The sequence below is a fragment of the Pleurodeles waltl genome, chromosome 3_1 (genome assembly GCF_031143425.1).
Source record: "Pleurodeles waltl isolate 20211129_DDA chromosome 3_1, aPleWal1.hap1.20221129, whole genome shotgun sequence".
Taxonomy (NCBI): Eukaryota; Metazoa; Chordata; class Amphibia; order Caudata; family Salamandridae; genus Pleurodeles; species Pleurodeles waltl.
The window spans coordinates 261,943,219-261,968,228 of record NC_090440.1 but is presented as its reverse complement, the minus strand read 5'-3'; the positions used below and the strand labels follow the sequence as shown (position 1 = coordinate 261,968,228).

The window sequence follows — 25,010 nt, the reverse complement described above, 5'->3', positions numbered from 1 at the left end:
CTAGCAGCGTACAAGCATTTACAGTGCAGGAGCCATATCTGCATATTTTTTTTTATTTTTTTAAAAGAGTCATCCTGCGTACTAATCCTCGATTCGTACCCAAGATGTCTGCGGATTTTCACCTCAACAAACCAGTTGTCTTAGTTATTTTTCAGAATCCATCGAGGTAGGCAGAAATATCTCTTCACACCCTTGATGTTAAGAGATGTCTTGATTTTTATTCGAAGTGAACTAAGTTTTTCAGAATGTCTGATCAGCTCCTGGTCGCATTTGTGCCTCCTAGTGAGGTAAACCAGTGTCAAGAGCAGCTATAGCAACATGGGTATTGGCGACTATCGCCCTTTGTCACGAAACAGTGGGAAGACCACTTACATTCAAGGTACTCTTTGACTCTACCAGCAGTGTGGGAACCTCAGCTGCTTCATTTGCAGGAGTACCTTTGCCGCACAAATGCAGAGCAGCCACATGATCTAACAAGCATACATTTACCAGACATTTTTGTCTGGATGCTGCCAGAAGTAGAGATGCAGCGGTGGGTCAAGTAGTGCTTCGAAACAGGTTTCAGTAAGCTGGGCTTGTTTGTATGTATTTATGAAGTTTATCATTTGATACTTTGCATTGTAAATGCATGACGTTGTATGGCTTACCTACCTTCACATAGCACTTTGATATTTCACTATTTTTTTTTTAATGATTTACTGGTATCTATTCGTATTCAAGCATTTGAATCTATGAAAGATTCAATACTGTAGAAAAAAACAAGTTTCTTACCTGTACACTATGGCTCTCCCGTACTGATATCTTTCATATATTTACATGTGACCCATCCACTGCCCCTGTCAGCCACTCAACCTCATTGGTTTTTTTTTTTTTTCCTCTCATCCCATGGTCAATTTTATGAACTCGTGCTTCCAAATCTGCGATGTGAAGCCACTGGACAGGAGGAAAAGAGTGTAAGCTCTACTCTGATTGGCTGAACTTTGGTTGTGTACAAAATACTGTGGATTGCTACTCAGTCCTATTGGTAAACACAATTATAGTTTATCTAAATGGAACATTTTCTATCATTAATTATAATGACCATGGGACGCCCACCTCAACAACTGTGAAGATTCAAGCATGTGAATCTATGAAAGATGTCAATACTGGAGAACTACAGTGTACAGATAAGTAACTTGTTTTTTCTGTTATGTAATCTGCTCTTTGGATTCGCATGTTAAACACAGGTCACTCTCATAGAGCAGCAGTTCTTGAACATTTGACTTGTGTGGACTCCCACTAGTTATTACTGGAAGCAGGGGATTCCAGGGATCAGGAGTTTTTATCATTTGGACATCAAAACAGTACACACAAATATAGCAACAAGTATACACCAAACAAAATGCTCAAATATTGAAATATTTTGTTTAACAATCAAATATAGAAAAACGTGTTCACATTTTCAATTTGCATCTTTATTTGTACACTTTATTCATTTTAATATTTCATTTAGTAAATCAGTCGCAGACCCCCTGATTAGGCCTCACGGACCCCAAAGGTTCCACTTACCACATGTTAAAAACCGCCTTATGGCAAAAGCAATTGGGGCAGGATTCCTCTTGAGGTTGTGTAGATGGAAGAACACATTTTTGTGCTATTGCCCAAATGAGGCAACATTGATAAATTGCCCTTCAAAGTAGTACCAGGTTGGAGAGTTTGAGGTGTTGATCCTTTGTGAAGTCAGTGAGATAATGTTTTGAGAGTAAACGTAGTTCATGAAATGAATGGCAGTGTTAAATTTTCGAATATATTAGGTGGAATTAATTTTTAAGTGATCAATCTAGCAGAATTTAAAGCAAACTTTATTTAAGCATGAAGTATATGTTCCCCTTAAATTATATCAGGTTTGCTATTTTCGGTCAATTAGATACAGTAACTGACTACATTACTGTGTATTAATGGAGACATTTTTTCTTATTTGCTAGGTTTGTACCGTACATTGGAATTGTGACAATCCTGATGAATGATTACCCCAAATTTAAGGTATGTGGCCTGCATTTGTTGGGCAGCTGTAGGGTAAATGTATTACCTTTTAATTTAAGAATGGTATGTAATTTCAAATTAATCAGAAGAATCTGTTTTGAGAAATGAATTAAAATTTCAAAACTCCGTCAACTTAATATTGGATCAACTAATTTTCATCATGTACTGTGACATGCAGAGTTCTGCAGCAGCCATCCTTATTGTATCTTTTTTGCAATGTATAGTGCGCCCTCTTGCAAACTTTGTTGTTTTCAGGTGAAGCTCCAGATGTTTGGTGCTGACACTCCGTCAATTCCTGCTAGAAAATAAACTAGTGAACGAGTACGATATCATTACCTGTCTGGTCCATGATTTCTACTGGATGAAAGAGCTTCCTCAGTTTTAATGGAGCAAAACGTAAAGCCCTAATCAGGGGTGTGGAATTTATTAAAATATCGACTTGTCCAGGGGACAGGTTGCTTCTCAAATCTACTTGTCCTGTAAACAGATCTACTTGTCCCTTTGGTGCCATGTAGTGTGGCGACAAATTATGGCAGCAATCTCATTATGTAAGAGCTCTGATAATAGCCTCTCTGATTATGCCAGGGCTACTACCATAATAGGGCTTGAATACTTGCAGTTTCAATCCCTACTGTAGCAATTTCCTTATTTTGCCACCTTTCTGCAGATCTGCATACTGGGGCTGGAGGAAGCAGTAAGCAATAGTTCCAGGGCTGGAATGCCTTTGAGTCTGCAAACCTACTTACCTGCATGTTTTAAAGATTTTCACCAGCTTCTCTCTAATATTTTCCCATAATAAGAAAGGTTGGACATTTACTCCTGACAGTGGCAGAATTAGAACTTCTTCCAGGGTTGGGAAGAAAGTGGCCGGAGGGAAAATGAATTTGCAGATGCTCAATAGATTTTCACATGAGCAAATCTACACATGCGTATTTACCCATGCTAAAATACAGTTCACAAATATTTTATAGGGGTACGACATATACCATGGGTGCACTTTTGTGACTTTCTTTAAGAATTTGGGGCCACATGTAGGTAGGTAGGTTCAGATTTGCGACCCGCAAATTGCGAGTCGCAAATCCGAATGTAGGATGGTGTCCCTGACACCATCTGTGATTCGCAAGGGCTTCGCAAATGCCCACCTAGTGAATAATCATGAGGTGGGTCGCAATTTGCGACCCCCTTGCGAATAGCAGCCCTCACAGGGATGGTGACCTGCTGGAGACAGCAGACCACCATGTCTGTGACTGCTTCCTTAAAGGAAAACGAGATGCATTACAAAAACGAAAAATGAAACGTTTTTGTTTCATTTTTTCAGAGCAGGCAGTGGTGCGCAGGACCACTGCCTGCTCTGAAAAAATGTTTACAGTGACATTCACAATGGGGACTTTCCTTTTGGGAAAGTGTTAGCACCCATTTGAAATGGGTGCAAACTGCGATTGGTTTGCGCCCGCGTTCGCGGTCACAAAACAATCCTACATTGCACTGCGAGTCGCAATTAGGAAGGGAACACCCCTTCCTAATTGCGACTCGCAAACCCGTTTTGCGATTTGGTAACCAGGTTACTGAATCGCAAAACTGGGTTTGTGCATCGCAATGTGCTTTTTGCACTTCGCAAACAGCGAAAGTCACTGTTTGTGACATGCAAAAAGCTACCTACATGTGGGTCTTGGTCCCTAATTAGGTCTGGTGTTAACAAAGACATTTTGTTTAATAAAAACTTCTATTTCTCTCTCTTTTGGCTGGCTTTACTGTGAGTGATTGCATTCTGCTCTTCCACAAGGAGCATATTGGCACACAAAGTAGTTTTGTTCAGTGTCAGGAACTACAGTGGCAATTAGTGACGTAACGAAACTGGAGGGTGCCCCTTTGCCAAAGAACATGGAGGAGCCCCCTCTCCAGACTCACTCAGGGCAGGTGCTGTGCTAAAGGGGCCCCCTGGAGGGCGGCTGCGGGGCCTTTGTTATGCCACTGGTGGCAACGTGTGCTTTTATAGTTCAAAAAATTGTTTTGTTTTTTTTGGCAGTGTTTGTTACAATGTTGAGGGCCTGGTAGCTCCCACAACAATAAAGTGTTACAAAAGCCATGTCAAAACAAGACACGCATTGATGAAACTAAAAGACTTATAAAAATATGTCAGATCAGGTGGCTTTGTCAGTGTTTGTTTATTTTCATGCTTCCCATATTCGTGTTGAAAATGGTTACCCTGATTTTCCATTAGCAATATTTTTGGGAAATATTAGCATGCATCAACACATTTTACTAAATGACACTTCATTTGCATCTAATCAGAGAGCATTCTGGGAGCATTATACTTAGCCTCATAGCCTAAAGTTTTCAAACATGTGTATACACAGCTGTTTTTTTTTGTACTGAACCAACATCAGTAGTGAAGTGTGACCTTAAAACATTTATTTACAGCACTCACCCTAATAATCAAGGCTTTCAAATAATGAACCATAAATACAAGTTCGAACAGCATTATCTTTTGGAAACACATTACCTCAACTGCAGAGAGTTCCTCTCTCTGTAAACAGGCAGCCAAAGGGTTTGTGCTGCAGAGGGTTGGGCCTACTTGTCCCAAGGACAAAGTAAACATAAAAACTTGTTGCCCTTGACCCCAAATAAGATGTCCCGGGCATCGGGCGATAGGAATTCCACATCCCTGCCTAATGTTGATTGGAACCGATCCAACCTAATTCCATTTCAATGACCCACCAGTCTTGGTTTTTCCTCATGCACCATATTTGAAGTACAGAACCCGTGTGATCCCATTAATTCAGAGATTACATTTGACCCCCAAATGAATGAGGAGCAAATAATATCCTTACACTCACGCCTCCAGAGAATGCACCTACAATGCCCCCCCCGACACACCATGGCTACTAAAACACCATCTGAATGGGGCTTCCAAAGACGATGCAGCTTCAAGCACTTGAAAACCAGGGGACCTAACTATTTCAGATCTTAGATGTAAATATCCATATCACACCAATCACCAGATACTGGCTCTCTGTGGAGCCACAGATCAGGTTCAGAATCCTCTATGCTGTCCACAAGACCTTCTGGAGAAATAGATCAACACAGACTCACTCCGTAGTGCCCAGGCATCTGAATCCTGCGCTCAATTGAAGTACAACTCATTATCGGAAAAGTGACTGAAAACAAGGAGGGGAGTTCTCCGGGGCCACAGTATCTCAAAATGGAATGCTCTGTCTCCATTCACGATGACAACAAAATTACTTGAGATTCAGAAAAAGCCAGACAACCAAGCACTTAGGATCCAGCTATATGTAAATAGGACAGTAATTAAAGACATAATGATATTCCAGTGCTGTATCCAGATTTTTACTTGACCACAGTGATCTCTGGTATCTGTAAGACAGTGCACAGCACAAAAAAAAATATATATATACACACACACACACACACACACACACACCCACACACCCACACAAAATACATTACACCTGGTTATTTGATGTGCTGCAGCCACATACACATATATATATACACACACACACACAAAAAAAATACATTACACCTGGTTATTTGATGTGCTGCAGCAACTCTTCAGGTGTGGGTGATGAATTCTCACTGTAAGATGTAGAATAGATAAGAGTTATGGAGCGACTGGATTATAATCTATTTTTGACTGAACTATCTCGATCGACTGGAAAGAATTGAGTATAATAAGTTTCTAAAAAGTCAGTTGTGCTTAGTATTGTTTGTTTATTTTGAAGTAAATGTAATGCTGCTATATATTGGATTGGGAATATTATTTTTGCATTTACAGTAAAAAAAAAAAAAATTAATGGCTGGTAGTTGATAGACTGGCAACATTTTATTTCCTCCGTTAATGCCTTGAGACAAGGCAGTTTGTGAATGTGGCCTCCTGCTATTTATGATTCTGATAGCACCAGTTAAAAAAACAGGAATTTTCTGTTGTGTTGACAGGCTAGAGACTGCAAGCAAAGTGCTACGGACTACTCTGTTTTTCACAATTTACAGTTTGTTGTTTTGTTGTATTTATTGGCCATTCATTCGCTGTCACAATTGTGTTAACACCGATAGTATAAAAATGCCGCAAAAAAAAACATTAAAACAAAAAAAAACAATCTGAACACACATATTTCCATTACTAGCTGCAGTTTTCGCTCCATAATTTACATGGTAATCAGAGAGATATGGCACCTGGTTACGTGTTGGACTTGTTTTTTTTTCTTGTACAGAAAATTGAATTACTGCATCTCTTTAGCATATCATTAAAGTTAACATACTCTCAACAAACATTTCGGTATATTGTTTGTCAGGAGCACAGGTCTCATTGTTTTTCTTCTTTTATTGCTTTAATACATAATGTTTATAAAAGTGTTTTCTTTGTGATTTTGCATGGTTGTCTTGGGTTCTAATAGTTTGTTTGCAAATACACTGTCAAGTGCACCCTGCTGCATTGCAGTTCTACACTGCACTGACAATTCAACCACTTGAAGGAACACCAATGTGGCTGCTATTCAGCATGGCCAAAAGTTAGTGGCGTGGAGCGGGGGTAGTGTAGATAGGGTGTACTGGGTGTAGAGTGAAATAGGGTAGATTAGGGTTGAGTGGAGTGGGGTGGATTGGGGTACAATGGAGTGTGGCAGTTGGTTAGATTAGCATAGTAGATTGTAATGGGGTAGATTGAATTTGCAGTGGATTTGGGTAGAATGGGGTGGAGTGGGGTCGAGTGAAGTGGATTAAATATGGTTAGACTGGGTTTGTGTAGAGTGGAGTGGGTTGGATTAAGGTACGTTGGAGTGGGGTGGATAGGGGTAGATTGGAGTGTAAAGGAATGGATTGGAGTGGGCTAGACTGGTGTGGATAGGATCAGTGGGTAGATTTGAGTGTAGTGCTGTAGATTGGGGTGGAGAGGGGTTGATTGGGTTAGACTGAGTGGATGCCAGCAGACCAGGGGGGAGCTCAGACATCATGCCAGGAGGTGCCAACACTGAGTCCCACCTGCCGATTGCTGCCAGCGCTTATTAGCACAATACCACTCCTGCAGTGCAGGACGCGCCCTAACTGTGCCTGATCCAAGGGCAGGCCCATCAAAGCCAGGATCCACCCCACTCCATTCTACCCCACTCCACTCTAAACCCTAATCTACCCTATTTCACTCTACCCCCAGTACACCCTATCTACACTACCCCCGCTCCACGCCACTAACTTTTGGCCATGCTGAATAGCAGCCACATTGGTGTTCCTTCAAGTGGTTGAATTGTCAGTGCAGTGTAGAACTGCAATGCAGCAGGGTGCACTTGACAGTGTATTTGCAAACAAACTGTTAGAACCCAAGACAACCATGCAAAATCACAAAGTTGCAGATTCCTTACCTTAGAACATCCATAGGCATCGGTCTGCATCTGGAGATTTTTTCTTGAGCACTGCCCCTGTGCACTTCTAGGTGGCGCTGATCGGCTCTGTGTCAGTCATCATCTGCACCAGAAATTACATTGCGGGTCCTATATAGGCACCACCCCAAACCTCGATGCCAGTCTTTTTCTTTCTGTGCCATCCAGCACGGATCCCAAAAAAAGAGCTACCCGTCAGTCACTTTTTGACTGGACTTTTTCAACCTTTATCAAAGATTTCTGAGTGTCTACACTCCTGGTGCGTCAAGGATGTCTTCTCGCAAGACTGGGTTCAAGCCCTGCGGGTCCTTTCATCAGGCGATTTCCGTGATGGATCTCTGTACCTCATCTGCCTTTGGTGTCTGGAGCACAACCCGAAGTCGTGCTCCGAGTGCTGGGCAATGAATCTGGAAGCTTTGAGGGAGCGGTCCCTAAAGCTCATGGTGGCCTGGTGCTCCTTGTATGCCCTGATCTTGGCCTAGAGGAAGGTCCTGGGATCGGTTGATGTCGTTCCACTCCACGTCCTGGGGGCGATATGGTAAGTTGAGGCACAAGAAGTCGAAGAAGAACAAATGATCTTCAACTTCACCCTGTCCGTCAACCGGCGAGACAAGGGAACAGGAGCGCAGTCACTCTAGGCCTCTATCTCTGGAGCCTGCATCGGGGTCGGCTCTGCGCCTCCACAAATTTCTGGGAGCCAGAGTGACCCCTGCCAACTTGGACAGATTTGAGGCCATGTGACTCATTTTTGGGCAGACTGACTTCGCTGGAGCGCCTTTAGGCCCCGTGAGGTCGGACGGAGGCGCTTCAGCCCGGGACTTCATCCTCTGAAGCCTTATTGCCGTTTAGTGAAGCTCTTATCAATGTCCTGCTGGATACTTGCTCCAAACCCAGCACAGGGGCTCCTGTGAACAGGACTATTATCCTCTGCCATCGCCCTCTTCCAACTGACCCAGCATTCCAGATTGAAAACCCTACCCCTGAGAGTTTGGTTATCCAAGCCTCTATCTGCCAGAGCACATTCCCTTCTGCCCTCCTGGATAGGGAGTCCATCAATCAATCAATGATTTGTAAGGCGCGCTACTCACCCGCTGGGGTCTCAAGGCGCTGGTGGGGGGGAGGGTTGAGTATTGCTACTGCTCAAATAACCAGGTCTTGAGGCGTTTCCTGAAGGGCAGGAGGTCCTGGGTCTGTCATAGGTGGACGGGGAGGGAGTTCCAGGTCTTGGCGGCGAGGTGAAGGAAAAATCTGCCGCCGGCTGTAGTACAATGGATGCGAGGGAGGGTGGCGAGGGCAAGGCTGGCGGAGCGGAGTTGGCGGGTTGGAGTGTGGAAGGTGAGTCGCTCGTTGAGGTAGGCAGGGCCAGCATTGTGGAGAGCTTTGTGGGCATGGATGAGGAGTTTGAAGGTGATCCTCTTGTTGACGGGAAGCCAGTGTAGGTATCTGTGGTGGGCTGAGATGTGGTCATGGATTGTTGAGGATGAGGCGTGCGGAGGCGTTCTGTATACGTTGCAGTTTCCTCTGGTGCTTTGCCGTGGTTCCCGTGTAGAGTGCGTTGCCGTAGTCCAGTCTGCTGCTGACGAGGGCGTGGGTGACCGTCCTTCTGGTTTCGGTAGGGATCCATCTGTAGATCTTGCAAAGCATGCAGAGGGTGTTGAAGCAGGAAGATGAGACGGCATTGACTTGCTAGGTCATGGTGAGCGATGAGTCTAGGATGAAACCTAGATTACGCGTATGGTGGTGGGTGTTGGTGCAGTTCCTAGGGTGACTAGCCACCAGGAGTCATCCCATGCTGAGCGGTTGGAGCCAAGGATGAGGATCTCTGTCTTGTCCCCGTTCAGTTAGAGGCGGCTCTTCTCCATCTAGTTGGCGATGGCATGCAGTCCGTCGTGGAGGTTGGTTTTGGCGGTGACGGGGTCCTTGGTGAGTGAGAGGATCAGCTGGGTGTCTTCGGCGTAGGACATGATGTTGAGGTTGTGGGATCAGACGATGTTTGCGAGCGGTGCCATGTAGATGTTAAAAAGGGTTGGGCTGAGAGAGGATCCTTGGGGAACGCCCCAGATGGTCTTGGTGGCTTCAGAAAGGAAGAGAGGGAGGCGGACTCTCTGAGATCTGCCGGAGAGTAATGATGTCATCCAGTCCAGGGCCTTGTGGTGTATCCCTGCGTCGTAAAGGTGAGTGTGGAGGGTGTGGTGACAGACCGTGTCGAAGGCAGCTGAGAGGTCCAGGAGGATGAGGGCAGAGGTTTTGCCTTTGTCGAGCATAGTCCTTATGTCATTGGTTGCAGCAATGAGGGCGGTCTCGGGGCTGTGGTTCCTACGGAATCCGGATTGGGAGATGTCCAGTGTGTTGTTATCCTCCAGGAAGCAGGTCAGTTGGCTACTGACGATCTTCTCAATGACCTTCGCCGGGAGTGGAAGGAGGAAGATCTTTGATGCTGAAGAGCTCTTTGGTGTTGTGCACGTTGTTGTTGATGCGATCCTTGTAGAAAGATCTTTTGGTGGTCCAGATGAGTTGGTGGTGCTTGCGGATGGCTGTCTTGAGGGCGGCGTGGTTGCTCTCTGTTTGTTCGTGGTGCCACTTCTTTTTGATTTTCCGGCACTCCCGCTTGGAGGCCCAAAGGTCAGCGGTGAACCAGATGGCCTTAGTGCTGGTGCGGTTGTTGGAGAATTTCCTGAGCGGAGCGAGGGTGTTGGCTCAGTCGTCTATCCAATGTCTGAGGTTGAGGGCGGCTGTGTTGGGGTCAGAGGTGCTGGGTGGCAGGGCATGGGCGAGGGTGGAGATCAGCTGGTCTTCTGAGATCTTGTTCAAGCTGCAGCGGGGATCTGTTGTGAGTGGTGGGTTTCTGGAAGGTGAAGTGGACGCATCAGTAGTCAGTCCAGTGGAGTTCGGTGGTATGGCAGAAGGTGACGTGGCTGCTGTCGAAGAAGACTGGGTCGAACGTGTGGCCGGCGGAGTGGTTGGGCGTCGTGACAAGTTGTTTGAGACTGAGGTTGTCGATCAGTGCGGTGGAGTTGCTGTCATTGGCGTGCTCGAGGTGAGAATTCAAGTCGCATAGAAGAATGTAGTCTGTAGAGGCAAGGGCCTGGGTGCCGTTTATGTCAGGGATGGAGTCACTGAACTGTGGTCGGGCATAGGGGCCTGTAGACAAGGGTTCCTCTGAGGGTGGTGTTGATGTTGATGTGAATCTGGAAGTGTAAATGTTCAGCGGCATTAAGGGTGTCATCGATGTTGGTCGAGATTCTGATGGTGTTTTTGTGGACTATGGCGATTCCTCCTCCCGGTCTGTTGGTGCGGTGTCTGCGGGTGATCTTACAGCCTTCAGGGATGGCTATGGCGATGTCTGGTTCCGAGGAGAGGTTCATCCAGGTTTCCGTGAGGAAGGCGACGTCTGGGGAGGATGCAGCTGAGGTGGTTGTGTGTGGTTCTGGTGTGGTGCTTGGCAGCTTAGGGGCAGATGAAGTTGCAGATCCTACAGGAGAAGGGTCCGTGGGTGTGCTTTGGGTTGGCTTGGATGCAGGCGGTGGAGCAGCCAACAGGCTGGACCAATTTGGGAAGATGTTTTCTTCCACCAACCTTGCATTGCGGTCCGTGAACACTTAATGCCCTTTGGGGCGTTACTTCCACACACTGTGGGATACGGTTGTGCAAGTGCTGCCACAGGTCCCGAAGGAGACCCAGACTGTACTCTAGCAGTTGCTGAAGAGAGAGATGCAGCAAAGTTCACTATCTGATGTGGACTGGACACGACCAACTCATTGGGCAGATCGGTTGCATCAGCGGTTGCCTGGATGCGCTGCGCTGCGCCTGGTTGAGGACTTCAGCCTTTTAAGGGGATGTTCAATCCAAGCTTATGGGCATGCCCTTTGACTGCACCAGTCTTTTCAGGGGGGGGTGCAGATTCGACACGTGAGCACTTCAAGGATTAGAGTGCTGCAACTAGGTCTTTGGGCCTCGCGGCTGCCCCTCACCCTGCTTTTTGCCCCTTCCACGTTCATGCTGCAGAGCCTCTGTGTGGCCAGGGGCGTGAGATCCACTGCCCTCATGGGTAAGGAAGCCATGTGTCTGTCCAATTACTAGCCCCCATCCCCTTTTCTCTGCAGCTGCCTCCAAACCTTCCTAGTCTGACCCTTCTCCACTAAGGACTAGTCGAAGGCAGGGTTTGCCATCACCTACTCCACTGGCAATCCATCACATCAGACAAGTGGGTTTTGCAGATAGTCCGAAGGGGCTGCTCCTCTCCCCTTCAAGACTACCCCACCATTGGCTGGGGTTCACTATCCACATGCTGAAGTCACACCTGACTCCCTTTAAGATGCTCCCTTTCATCGGAGCTGTTTTGGACATTCTGCAGTTTCTGGTTTATCCTCCTGAGCAGTGAGTCCAGGATATTCATGCTATGATACTGATGTTTCAGCCTCTATTTTGGATTTTGGTGAGAATGACTCTGAGGCTGCTGTGCCTTATGGCCTCCTGCATCCTGCTGGTGACACATGCCAGATGGCATATGCGGGTTCCATTGAGCACAGCATATGAGGATTCTCTCCAACACGGGCCAGATGTTGGAGGGACCTACATGAGATCTGTAGTGGTGGTTAATGAACTGCAATTTGCCCTGAGGTAGATCCCTCTCCCTTCCCCAACCAGATCTGACAGTAGTGACAGATGCGTCACTTCTGGGATGGGCGGCCGTCTGGGGGAGGCGTAGTCTGGACTCCACATCTACTTTTTGGAAATCCAGGCAATCAGCCTAGCGTTGAAAGCATGTCTTCCATCTCTCAAGGGAAAAGTAGCACAGCTGTTCACAGACAACACCGCTGCCATACAGTACTGCAACAAGCAGGGCGGGTGATGTCATGGACCCTTTGTCAAGAGGCACTGTGCCTCTGGACGTTGCTGGAATACTAGGGCATTTCCCTGGTGGTTCAACATCTGGCAGATTCTCTGAACATCAGAGCGGACAACCTCAGCTGTCAATGCTTATTTGATCACAAATGCATCTCCATCTGGAGGTGGGTCAAGGTTTCTTTCAGCAGTGGGGAGGGCCTTGGTTAGATCTGTTCACCACTGCAGAAAACCCACAATGTCAGCAGTTTTGACCGTTGGAGTTTCCAAGGTGACTATCGCTCAGCTGCACTTTTCGTCTTGAGTGGAACTCCAACCTCCTGTAAACCTTTCTGCCAGTACCACTTCTGCTCAGAGTTCTCAAGAAGATCAAGATCGACCAGGCCCAAGTAATGCTGTGGCTTCAGACTGGGCACGAAGGATCTGGTATCCCAAGCTGTTGAACAAGGCCATTGATCTTCCGATCAGACTGCCCTTTATGGAGGCTATTCTGTCATAGCAGCAGGGGAAGGTTCCCCACCCAAACCTGTCCAGTCTCTGCCTTCTTGCATGGAGATTGAGCAGGGACATTCCACCCAAAGTCTGTATTGTAATCTTAGCAGCCAAGGGGTCCCTCAGCCAAAACGGGAATACACCTGTCGTTGGAAGAAATTTGTGGCATGGTGCAAAGACAAGTCTGTTGACCACTTCTCTGTCCCTCTCTCTGAGGTTCTTTTGGTTATACTTTAGTTGGCCGAGCAGGTCTCTGCTCTGGGCACTCTCAAAGGTTATTTGTCTGAAATCTGTGCTTCCTTGCGGTTGCCTGATCAACCTTCTTTGTTTAAATCTGATATCGTAAACAGGTTCCTTAAAGGCTGTACTCGTATGCTTCCTCCGTCCTCATTCATTATGTCCCAATGGGACTTGAATTTGATTTTGACTTCTCTAATGTGCACTTCATTTGAGCCTTCCCTTAACTGTCACCTCACTTTGAAAACACCTCTCCTTGTGGCCATCACATCTGCCTGCAGGGTGAATGAGCTACAGGCATTGTCATCTAAGCCACCCTACCTTTCTATCTCTCCTGACAAAGTGGTGCTTTGCTCTCTGGCCTCCTTTCTGCTAAAAATGGGCACACCCTTCCATGTAGGCCAATCCATCACCTTGCCTACTTTTTGCGCACCCCCCATCCTTCTAAGGAAGAGGAGAGGCTCCACTGCCTGGACCCAAAAAGAGCACTGGCATTCTACCTTGATCGTACCAAAGAGTTCCGGGTTGATGATCACATTTTTGTTGGTTATGTGCTTGTGAAGACAGGTCGGGCCCTGCAAAGGAGAACCCTCTCCAGATGGGTCGTACATCTACATTAAAATGTGCTCCATAATGGCTAAGAAGCAACCCCCTGGATGGTTTGCGTGCTGATTCTACCAAAGCTAAATCTGCAACCACTGCATTAGCATGCAGAGATCCAGTCCTGAACATCTGTCAGGTGGCAACGTGGGCATCTCTGTACACATTTACCAAACACTACTGTCTGGACAGTAAGGTTTACAGGGACAGTCCTTTTACCCGTTTAGTCCTGCAAGAATTTCTGGTGTGATCTTAGTTTGAAGACTCACCTCCGTGGATGGCTTGCATGGGTCTCTATTTTAAGGTAAAGAATCTGTAACTAGATGTCTCTATCAGATAGACAAGTTATTTAGCTTTGATAGCGCCTTGTCTGGTAGAGACAATATCTAGTTGCAGATTCTTTACGGACCCATCCTCCCTGTTTTGCAAACTGATTTCTAGGAACAGGGATTCCCCTTTCAGGGTTCTAGTTTTGATGCACCAGTAGTCAGTGTTCTTCATGGCTCTGCGTTTCATTGCATGGAAAGTCATGAAAAGAAACTGACGTCAGTGCCCCCGGGTGGCGCCTATATAGAATCTTTGGCGACATTTTCGGCGCAAATGAAGACTCAAATCCAATTGACGGCACAATGTCGTATTGCTCGAGAAAAATCTCCAGATCCAGATTGACACCTCTGCATAATCTGCAACTAGATATTGTCTCTACCAGATAAGGTGTTACCGAAGGTAAGTAACTTGTCCCACAGAAATGCTCTTAAGTACAAAGATTTATAGCATGTACACTACTTCTACACACCTGTGATGCATTAGGAGCACGTGTTTTGTAAACGCTTCCATTGGCACAGTGTACACAAAATTAGGTAGAAAAGTAATCTAGTAGTTACCTACCACTGTGTAAATTATTTTAAAAAAACCTCTCCTTGGATGATGTCATCAGTGATGTTATCCATTATGTCATTTGAGATGTCATCAGTGACGTCATTGAGCATGTCATGAGTGATGCAGTATATGAGGTCATAAGCAATGCATTGTGGGGGCTCAGGTTATAGTTAGATCTGCTAATGGTAACTGGTGAATTTCTGTGTTTATTTTCTTTAGTTCAAAATTAAATGTAATTACGTATATTTCAATGATCTATGTTGAATTTCCACTCATTGCTTGGGGCACTACGCTGGCTATTGAAGGGTCTAGGCATAATCTTCACCCAATAAGTTATTTTCAGATTTTCAAATGTATTTATGTTAGAAAGACAATAGATTTAACAGCTCTTTAGAGATGGTATTCAGTCTATTTCCAGAAAATGTATGACTGCAAATATACTGCTTCATCACTGCTGTATATGTAGCAGATTAGGAAATTACTTTCAGAGAGAGTTTTTTTAGTATTCATTTTTCCCTCCTTTTGTGTCCTCAAAGCTGTTTGCCAAAACACAAAGATGGCCTGGTATAAGCTCTCTCTTATAAGAAAAAGTGAAACTGTTTCTTCCAAAAAGCAATGTCAGAACTGATGTTCAAACACTTGTTTTCTCGCATCAAACATGTGTTTTTTGACAACTGATTTTCAAACACTTGTTTTCTCGCAAGTCGCTGCTCAATGACCACCCAGACTCCTCACTGGCACCGTTTAAACATGCAATCCGTCCCTTCCAGGGCCTGAACACATAGGATCACATCTCTCCCATCATGAAGGATCTCCATTAGCACCCCTTGCCCGCCTGCAACATTTTCAGAACCAGCTGTGTCATTCACAAAACTACCACAACACCCCTGCTTATATTACAGACAAGTACACCATTTCTGGTGGTTCCTGGCACACCTGCAGCAAGGGCACCATCAGATTGCTGAGTGAGAAATGTAAAAACACAGCAGCAGGCTTTTTACATCTATACATCCATGAACTGGAACAAAATCCCTGTACCACCCCAACACTGTACTTGAGCAAAGAATTGAAGAACACTCCATCACAATACATTAGCCACCCACAACCCAGCTACCACTTGTTGACTTTATGCTTCTATTTTACCCTGTACAGTTCTCTGCCCCTTTTATCTAGGCTAGTATAAAAATACCATATGTAGGCAATAAAATCCTCAATTTTGATGAAGTAATACACCATGTTAATGGCAGTGCCTCAGTGCTTTTTGTGAGAGTGAATTTGCAAAGGTGCCATTTAGCAATGTTCAGTGTCCAACCAACAGAAAGTTTGCATTTGTGTAGCTCTTTACCACCATTTGTATGGTCAGTATTGTGTTCTGAATCTGGACCGTTATACAGTTCTGGAATACGTGTTGATCAGAACCAGATTGGTGTGTTCACATTCTATTTGCCTATGGTTGGTATACTTCGGAGGTGAGTCATATTTGATAGCGGTCGCAAGGTTAGATTATGCAAGTGTATTGCTTAATGATGGATTATGTTGGATATTGGCTTACTAGTTGGCTTGTGTGGACGCTTATATGCTTGAATGCGTGTTGCAAATTATGTTTCTGCTTGTTTTGTTTTGCTGGGTTTGCGTTTGTCTATTACATTGTTTCGGGGATGTTTTGATGCATCTTTGCCCATTATGTAAATTGGATGCAGTGCTATATGCATGTAGGTCTGGGAAATTAGACACTTCTTCATGAGGTTACTCTGTGCATTCTTGAAACAATATGGATTAGTTGCTGGAGTGTGAAGCACATACCTGGGAGTTCTATTAAATTTGTACTTTGGGTGTGAAGTGAAGTAGCAGTATAGATGTGCTAGAGTGGTGTAGAGCCTATTCCATTAAGATGTATTTTCTCCTTTCTTCCTTCATGTTCAGAACTCTTTGTGTATGTAATTAAGTCATGTGAATTGTTGACGATTCAGTTAAGGAGAATTACAAATATACTTGCCTTTAAATAGGAAGATGGGCAGGTGATGAACCATGGAGCTACATTTTCTGCTCATCCCAGCTAGACAACCGAAGATGGGGAAATAATCCTGTGAGGAGAAGCCATGTGAAAGTTCTTAGTCTTAGGGGGCTGGAGTTCTCAGTCTTGAGTTGGGACATGGACTAGACACTGTCTGCTGTAAAAATAAAGTCTCACTGTGGGCTTGGTTGAGGACCTGTCCACAGGGTGGAGAAAGGCACATTCTTGACATGCTTTAGAACCTGTTAAAAACAGCTCTATAGGAAAAGGCACATGTGGTTGTTAGAGTAAAGAAAGGCGAAGAGAAACTTATGAAGAATGCATTCCAGATAGATCTGAAAAAGGCCCCAGAACAATCTTGACTGCTGTGGGAGTAGGCAATGATTTACTACCATTGTGGCAACAGCAGCCATCTGAATGGGAATGGAGTTGATCGACCTTATGGAACATTTATCTTAAATATTGTAACATCTTTCTTACGTGTGAGAAGTGTAATTGTTGCAAGCTAAGATTACCCCTGTGTCTGTGGCTGGGCATCATGATGGTGATCCAAATCATGAGGGGCGGTTTAAAATAGTGAATGATATGGATGGAGAGCCATGCAATGAGACACATTTTAAAACAGCACAGTGAAAAACCTTGATGGATTGCTATCTAAGATGGTGGATGAATCAGAAAGGGTCATTTCAAGCTAAGGGAATATTTTGAGGCATCTTGTAACAAATAATGAATGACTGCCAACCCTATCTGAGAGTAGCATGGTGCATATTAGGAATAAGATACAGAGGACCAGTTATGCCCCCAACTTACCACCCTTCTCGCTCTGAGAGAACCAGTAAATTCAAATAACGATGAACTGGTTGATTGAAGGGGTAGCCAAGAGATGCTACCTGATATCTGTAACATTGTCCCCTAAGCCATCAGACTGGAAACCTGCTTCCTTGCACCTTATCCAGATGGGGCTGTCATTCTGTAAAGTACATCTGAATATTCTAGTCATGAGTCCACCCTACTCCTCTTTCCCGTTCTCCTGTCCCTTACTTACATCCCACTTCACTATACCCTATCCCTACTTCTTTTATCCCACCTTCCTTCCCTCTGACTCTCCGCTTCAAGTACTGTCTTGCCCCTCAACATAAGTCCCAGGTGCACACCGCAACAGGAAAATGCCTGCACCTCAGTGTCCTTTCATTCTCTTTTACATATCCAGTCTCTCTCTCTCTACATAGGATCACCCTCAAACATTCAGCCCTTCAACCAACAAGTACCTTTTTTATTTCTGGCCCCTCATTTGAAGTCCTCAGTTGCAACAGCATCCAAGCATTTCTAACCACCACCTGCTTCTCTAAATATTCCACCATGGAATCCTCTGGAAGACTGCATATGGATGATTAATATCCTGTATTGTATTCTTAAATTTAGATCTTCTCTTGAATTGCAAGTCACTTCATGGACAGTTTATTGAATGTTTTTGTATTGTGGCATAAATGGAATATAAATATCTATACATATACATGCTTGTTATTGTTGTTTTTTTAGCATGGATACACTTCATAGATTCATATGTAGCCATCTTGTTTCCCCAATAAGGCTATGTAGTCTTCCTCTAGTCTTACATTTTGATGATCAGCTCAAGAGTTGGACAGTCAAGGGCCCCTGACAGTGAGACTATGTATATTACTGCATTAGATGTATGCCATTGGAGTGTGTACATGACAAAAGAACCCAAGACGAAACTGCACATACAGGGATGGACCATTTTAGAAGACCTGTGTCTCTTCCTGGGACTGGAAAAAGTTTAGGAATGACCTGGAAACACATCTGTTCCACTTGGCCTACACACCAAATCCCCCAGTATAAGCAGTTAAAACCAAAATCTGATGCTCATTTGCACTGTCTGAATACCTGTTGTTGCCTGTTTTGGAAATAACAACAAAGACATATCTTTGCCAGTTGTGAAAATAAAGTATTTTCCATCCTAGGATCATTGTGCCGTGGATCAACTCAGCTGTTAGCATGGCTTCTGTGGTTGGGCAACAATCCATGTTACTGACCAGATGTGTGAGGCAGCTATTATGTAGCATGCAGCAGTTCACTAAAACCCTTCTGCATAATTAATCGAATATTTAAACATGCCAACGATTCCCGACCTATTGGTGAGGAATATTAGGAAAGTATATCTATGAAATTTTATAATGCTGGAAAACTGTAGGTTGATTTTGTTTTATCCCCCATATGCCTTTGACTCTGCAGCTGAGCCAGTAGTTACAAAAGCCCATTAAAAGTTGGGTTGTGTGCCAAGAACTCTGCTCCTCAGCCTAGAATTAAGGCTTTGGAAACCGGATATTAGCTGCTCATTTAGTTCAAGGTATTTGATGGTGTTCATCCGATGAAGGGAGTTCTTCTCGCTCCTCCATAGAGGTCTTGCTGTTTCTGTTGAACTAGTGTGCTGGGAATTCTTCTGATGCACTCAGCTGAAGGCTTTTTTTCCTCAAGCTAAATTGACATGCTCTAAGAAGCTTCATCCTGTTAACATTTCATTTGAGTTATGTCCATTTGTAAATTGCATTATCAACAGCGAGGGTATCCTGGTGCTGAGCAGGTGTGTGTGCTTAGTCCTCCCTAGGTTAGGTTGGTTAATTCAAAAGCCAGGCCTTCAACTTGATGAATTCAAGAAGGGGGGGTGAGACATTCATGTGGAGTGGGAGATCATTCCCTGCTTCTGCTGTCGTCTTGATCTGGTTCTATGTATGCTTGTGATGTGTTCAAGTAGGAGTTGATTGGAGGTGTCTCAGTAGTTTGTGGAATGATGTGCGACAGTTCAGGTAGGTGGAGCTCAAGTTGTGTAGTTACTTGAATGTGTGTGTGAGGACCTGAAAATTAGCACATTTGTGTATCAGGTGCTAGTGTAGCTCCCTGAGGTGTGCTGTGAGTTCTGTGTGAGAGGTTGAGCCTGGCAGCTGAGTTGTGGCTGGTTTGTAGTCTTCTGGTGAGTTGCTGGGTGATGCCTGCAGAACGAGTATTTCTGTAGTCCATTATTTTGGTGACAAGGGGGTGAGTGGCAGTTTTTCTGGTGTTGCTTGTGAGCTATTTGAAGATCGTCCTCAGCATCTTTAGAGTGTCGAAGCAGGATGCAGTGCAGACAAGCCCAGTTTGCTGTTGATGATGATTAAGAGGTTGTTGGTGTGGGCCCTGGTTTGGCTGGCTACCTGTTGGAGTCCCGTGGTGAGGCGTTCTTGCCGAAGATCACTTCTTCCATCTTGTCAGTGGGGAGCTTAAGACAGTTGACTTTCATCCAGTTAGCGACTTCAGTTATGCAGGAGGTGAAGGTGTTTCTTGTGTTGGAAGTCTTATCCAAGAGGGAGAGTGTGAGTTGCATGTCTTCGCTGTAGGGAAGAATATTGATGATGTATGCATGGATGACATTGCCCAAAGGGATCATGTATGCACTGAAGAGGGTGGGATTGACCGATGAACCTTGCAGCACTCCACAGATGGGTTTACAGGCTTCCGAGGCATAAGGGCCTGAGTGACAGCTTGTGTTGTATCCATTAAGAAGGAGCAGATCCAGTGGAGAGCGGGTCCTTGAATGTCAGTCTCGTACAGGTCATCTTGTGAGGACTGGGTTTGAGACCATGTTGAATGCTGCACAGAGGTTTAGGAGAATGAGGGCTGCCAATTCTTCTTTGTATAGGAGCATGCAGATGTCCTCTATGGCGGCGATGAGAGTTGTTTCTGTACTGTGGTTGGTCCTGAATCTGGACTGCGTGGCATTGAGGAGCCGGTGGTTCCTGAGCTAGTTGGTGAGGCGTTGATTGTTCTCTGTAAAACTTGGCTGGGTATTTTAAGAGGAAAATGGGTCTGTAGTTGGAGACTACCTGAGTCAGTGGATGGTGCCTTGAGCAGGGGCGTGATAGTGAATTTAGCTGAGTTGATGGAGATGTTGAGGGTGGGTGTGCTTCGCTGTCCAGTAGGAGCCCTTTGGTGGAGGGCAGATGCCAGATTTGGGTCCCTGAGTGGATGGTCTTCATGATAGTGGCTGTGGGTCACGAGGTCAGAGTTCGTTCTTTGGCCTTGATGGGAAGCGGATTTGAAATGGTGACTGGGTCCATTTGAGGGTCAGGGTTGCTGTATATGGAGGTAATTTAGTTACAGAAGAATTCGGACAGCTTGTTGCAAAAGTCTGGCAAGTGATTGATGTCGGGTCTGGTGGCTTAGTGGACTAATGCGCCCACTATAGGGGCCTGTGTTTGACCTCATGGTCACAGTTTCAAATCCCGGCAGGTTCACTCAGCCTTTCATCCAAAATTCTGAGGTCGATAAAATGAGTACCATTGAGTTTGGTAACAATAAACATCTGTTATTCAGCGCCAAGATGCCTGCGGGTGAACGTGCGCTTTACAAATACACGTTATGTTTATGTTATGTTATGTTGCTGGAGGTGGCAGGAGGAGCGATGAAATCTTTGAAGATTTCCTTACTGCAATTTGTGCTGATGTTGATCCGGTCTGCAGGAGCTGTGCGCTTGCTGTTCATATGTGCATGTGAATAGCATCTTCTGGCATATTTGAAGATGTCTTTAACCATGATATCCTGACTTGTCCTTCATTCGCGCTCCTGTTGCTTGATGTGGCATTTTGTCAGCCTGAGTTCCTCTGTGTACTGGCTGGCCTGTGGTTGGGCTCTTGCGGTTGGGCTACACTTCAGGAAAGCCAGGGTATTGGTGCATGCACTGATCCAGCTGTTGAAGTTCTTGATGGTTTTCAGCAATTTCCTGGTGTGATCGGGCCAGTTTGTGGAGAGAGGAGAAGAAGCCCAATCCTTTACTGCAATGCTTTTCCATCTGCAGCGGTCGGGTCCAGTGGTGGTAGGTCTGTGATGGTGCTGGATGGGTATACTGAAACTGACGAGGGCTGTTCAGATCATAGTTGCTGGCTTGTTGACTGTGATGTTACTGATTAAGGAGAAAATCAGGTCCAATAGGTGTCTGGTTGTGTGGGTGGGTACAGTAAAATGCTGTCAGGCTGAAGTTTTCCAGAAGGGCCCATAGAGTTTGGATTGGTGCGGTCTTCTAGGTGAAAGTTAAGGTCTCTGAAGTGAATTAAGGTGCTGGCATTGATGATGGGTGTGACTAAGTCTGTGATCTTGCTGGCAATAATGTTGCAGGTCTTGTTGGTCAGTATACAAGGGGTCAGCCCAGGGAGATGTTGGCTGTGATGATCTTGAACTTGAGATGTTCTATGTAGCAGTGGTACTGGCTCTGTGTAGGTGATGCAGTGGATGGTGTCTTTGAATATGATGGCAACTTCTCCTTTGGGCATGTGCTGACTTGCTTGGCTATCTTGTAGCCAGAAGGAATGGCTGTAGTGATGTCCAGAGCAAATGTTTGACTTAGACATGTTTCCATGAGAGAGCGCGTAGTTGTGCAGTAGGTCCCATATCTCTGTAGCCTGTTTGGTGAGCGAGTCTTGAGGAGCATGCATCTAAGTGTCGCACGTTGCATGCTTGGTGGTTGGTTTTTGTGAGTGTGAGCGAGTGGGGGTCTGTTGATGTGGAAGTGGTGGGTGTGGGAGAGTGCAGGAGAACTTGCAGGAAGCACATGCGAACACTTCCTCCGGGTTGTGTGATGCTGTTGCAGCAGTGTATATAGCAGCAGCTAGTGTTCATAGCGCAGCAGAATAATAACGGGGAAAGGCCAGGATTCCTGGCACTGGGCATTGGCCAGGCGCAGACAGGCTTGCATTTGCTGACGCTTCGGGGCACCCGCTGCATGTGTCCGCACTGTAGCCTCCTTAACTAGGTCCTGGGATAGCACAAAAGCCCAAAACTCTGAATAGATTTGTTGACCTGGTTCTGGAGGAATCTCGTTAATTGTAAACATTTGAGAAACATAATTTTTCTGCCTTGGTCTTTTGAATAATGCTAATAGACTGATATGTACGGTTTTTATTGTATGGTTTTGAATTCGAATACATCTGCTTGCCAATGTACAGTTTTGGCTCGACTGTTTAACCCTCTGTTCTTTGCCGAAATGTACGAAGAAGAAAGGGTTATTAAACTGTGTGCAGTGTCTAAATATTAGTGTTAATTTTGATTCTGAACAGACCCCATCACTTAGCTGCTTTATCCTAAATGCGATTAAAACTGTTCCTATTCTTTTTCCTTTACAGTATGCTGTCCTTTTTCTACTGGGGCTGTTTGTGCTGGTCCACAGAGAATAACGACCGAGCCGTAGACCTTCTGAAACGTCGTGCCCTGTGTTTTTGGCCGCAGAGCATTGCAGAAACCGGTGGTCCATAACATGTCTTGAAAAACATTTTAATGCTTTTTTGCAGCACAGGTTTTATTATTTTTTCTTTTTTTTTTATACACACGTATATATTTCGGCAGGTTTTATTTTGTAAGATGGATTACAGTATTTAAAACGTACTCCTCTGTGACACTGTTTAGCGGTTTTTGTACATCAGTCAAATGTTTTATATTAAAAGTTAAAAGCCAAAGCCTTCGGTGTTTGTACTTAGAAGCCCAGCTTCCCTTCCCTGAAGTGCCTACCTGAGGGTATTTATATGTAATTTAAGGCTGTAGTTATGAACCTGTGTAAACCTGCCTTGTTTTTTGCCTCCTGACAGTGTTGGTGGCGCTGTCGCAAAGTGGAGTCTCCAGACGCTGCACACTTCTTTTCCGTAAACTTGAATAAAGTAATTTACATATCGTGCTTTAGGATCCGTGATGCCTTTTTGCTGCATTTACAGCTACCGACGCGTGCTGCCAAAAAAAACTCTAGCGGGGCTTCCATTTTATCCGTCGGAACTCTTTGAAGGAGAGAAAGGCTTGTCTGTGTTTTATGACTTAATTATGCTAATGACTTTATGAAATGAATTCATTAAGCAGTCCTTTTTGCTGAAGGGTTTTGTTAAAATGCCAGCTGCATGTTCGGCCTTTTTTTTGCCAGTGCACATAAATCGTTATTTTTAAAATGTTCAAACCTCAAAACTTTACACAGTTTCTGCAAAGTAAGCAAACTACTTGGGAGGCCAAATGTACAGCCTTTTCACGTTAAGGAACATTTTTGTTTTCTTAAGTGAATCACCTATTTTAGAAAGAGGTGAAGAGAGGGAACTTGATTCGACACTCAAGTATAGTATTGGTTGTGAGAGAAGCATACCCGGAAGTGTCATCAGCTCTGACCATTTGATGTGTGTTCCTTTAAGCCAGCCAACATTTGCTACATGACGTGAGAGTTCTTTTCACACTTGATTTCTCACAGTGATCAGTAGGTTTTCTGCGTCCACAACCAGATCAGGGCTCACCTGTATTTTTTCCATCAGTCATTACCCATGTAGGCTGGAGCTACTGGAGCCTGATTTATTGAAAGCCGAGGACCGCTACTGGTGCCTGTGTTATTTTACCTAATTCCCTGAGGTGGATTGCAGCAGACATGGGGTCTTCCAGAGACAGTGACGGGGAGGGAGTTGCATAGAGTTATCATTGAGATGGACGAGAGATAGGGCAGACATAAAAGATGGACGAGAGATAGAGGAAGGGAACGAGGGCTGGTTTGTGCATTTTTCTTCCAAGACTGGTTTTGGTTCTCCGGTCCTGTTCACAATTCCATATATGGCATGATGAAATCTGTTCTGTTGCTACCGTGCCTCACGATTCTTAAGAGAAATAGTGTACCCCCCTACTTTTAGAAGTTAAAAAGTATATTTTATCTTTGGGAGAGTAAAAAATAGTATTCCCCTATACCACCATCCTTAGTTAACTTCTTGTTCGTACCATGTGTGACTGTAGAAACACAAGCTTTACAGATTCCTGGCAACTAGTGTTGTTTTTCCCCAAAATTCTTTTGAGCCACTTGTACGCCCCAAAGCACCAGGACAAAGATTCTACCTGAGATTGGTTTTGTTTTTGCTGTGGGGTTGGGACATTAGTGTACCAGCTCCAAGACTGATGACGTTTCTTCTGGGACCTACAGTGCTAGCTGTTTGATTTTTTTTTGTATTACTGGATTCAAAATCCAGTCTCTGCTGTGAGTCATCAAGTCCCTCAGTTCCAGCGACAACACATCAAGTTGTTTTTTCAGCATGACCTTGGGAATGCTATGAGGAAGGGAATGCTATGGAGAGAACACCCTTCCAGTTCTGCCCGAAGTTCAACACCAAATTCCCCTGGCTAGATCAGAATGGGGTGTGCAACTTTTGCTTGTCTCCTAAACACAACCAGACAGCATGCTCGACCTGCAAAACTTTCACTGCAAGTAGACCCTCAGGTACTGACTTGACTGCAGCTGTACACACCATAATATGCAGCATCCAGAGGAAGAATCTGTTTGGGCTGGAGGACCTGTTCAGAGCAAAAGGGGAAGACTGTTTATTTTGCCTTCATTTGACAGAAGGGGAGATGAGCCTAGAGGTGCTGTCATCTGATGGCTTGGAACTGGAGCTCATGTGCAAGAAGCTGCCAGAGTAAAGGCTGAAGGCCAAAGATCAGATCCATGGCCCCCATTCCGTTTCCTGCTCAGAAGAGTC

At 44.9% G+C, this 25,010-nt stretch overlaps 1 protein-coding gene across 1 annotated transcript in view; it reads left to right on the top strand.

The window, feature by feature from the left end:
- Positions 1-23,194, top strand: part of SEC11A (SEC11 homolog A, signal peptidase complex subunit) — a 139,269-nt gene extending 116,075 nt beyond the window's left edge. Inside the window, exons 5-6 of the mRNA XM_069222351.1 lie at positions 1,965-2,022; positions 22,650-23,194. Of these exons, the coding sequence (XP_069078452.1) occupies positions 1,965-2,022; positions 22,650-22,700 (109 nt within the window). The 3' untranslated portion in view covers positions 22,701-23,194. The remainder of the gene's footprint in view (positions 1-1,964; positions 2,023-22,649) is intronic.
- Positions 23,195-25,010: the final 1,816 nt, after the last annotated feature.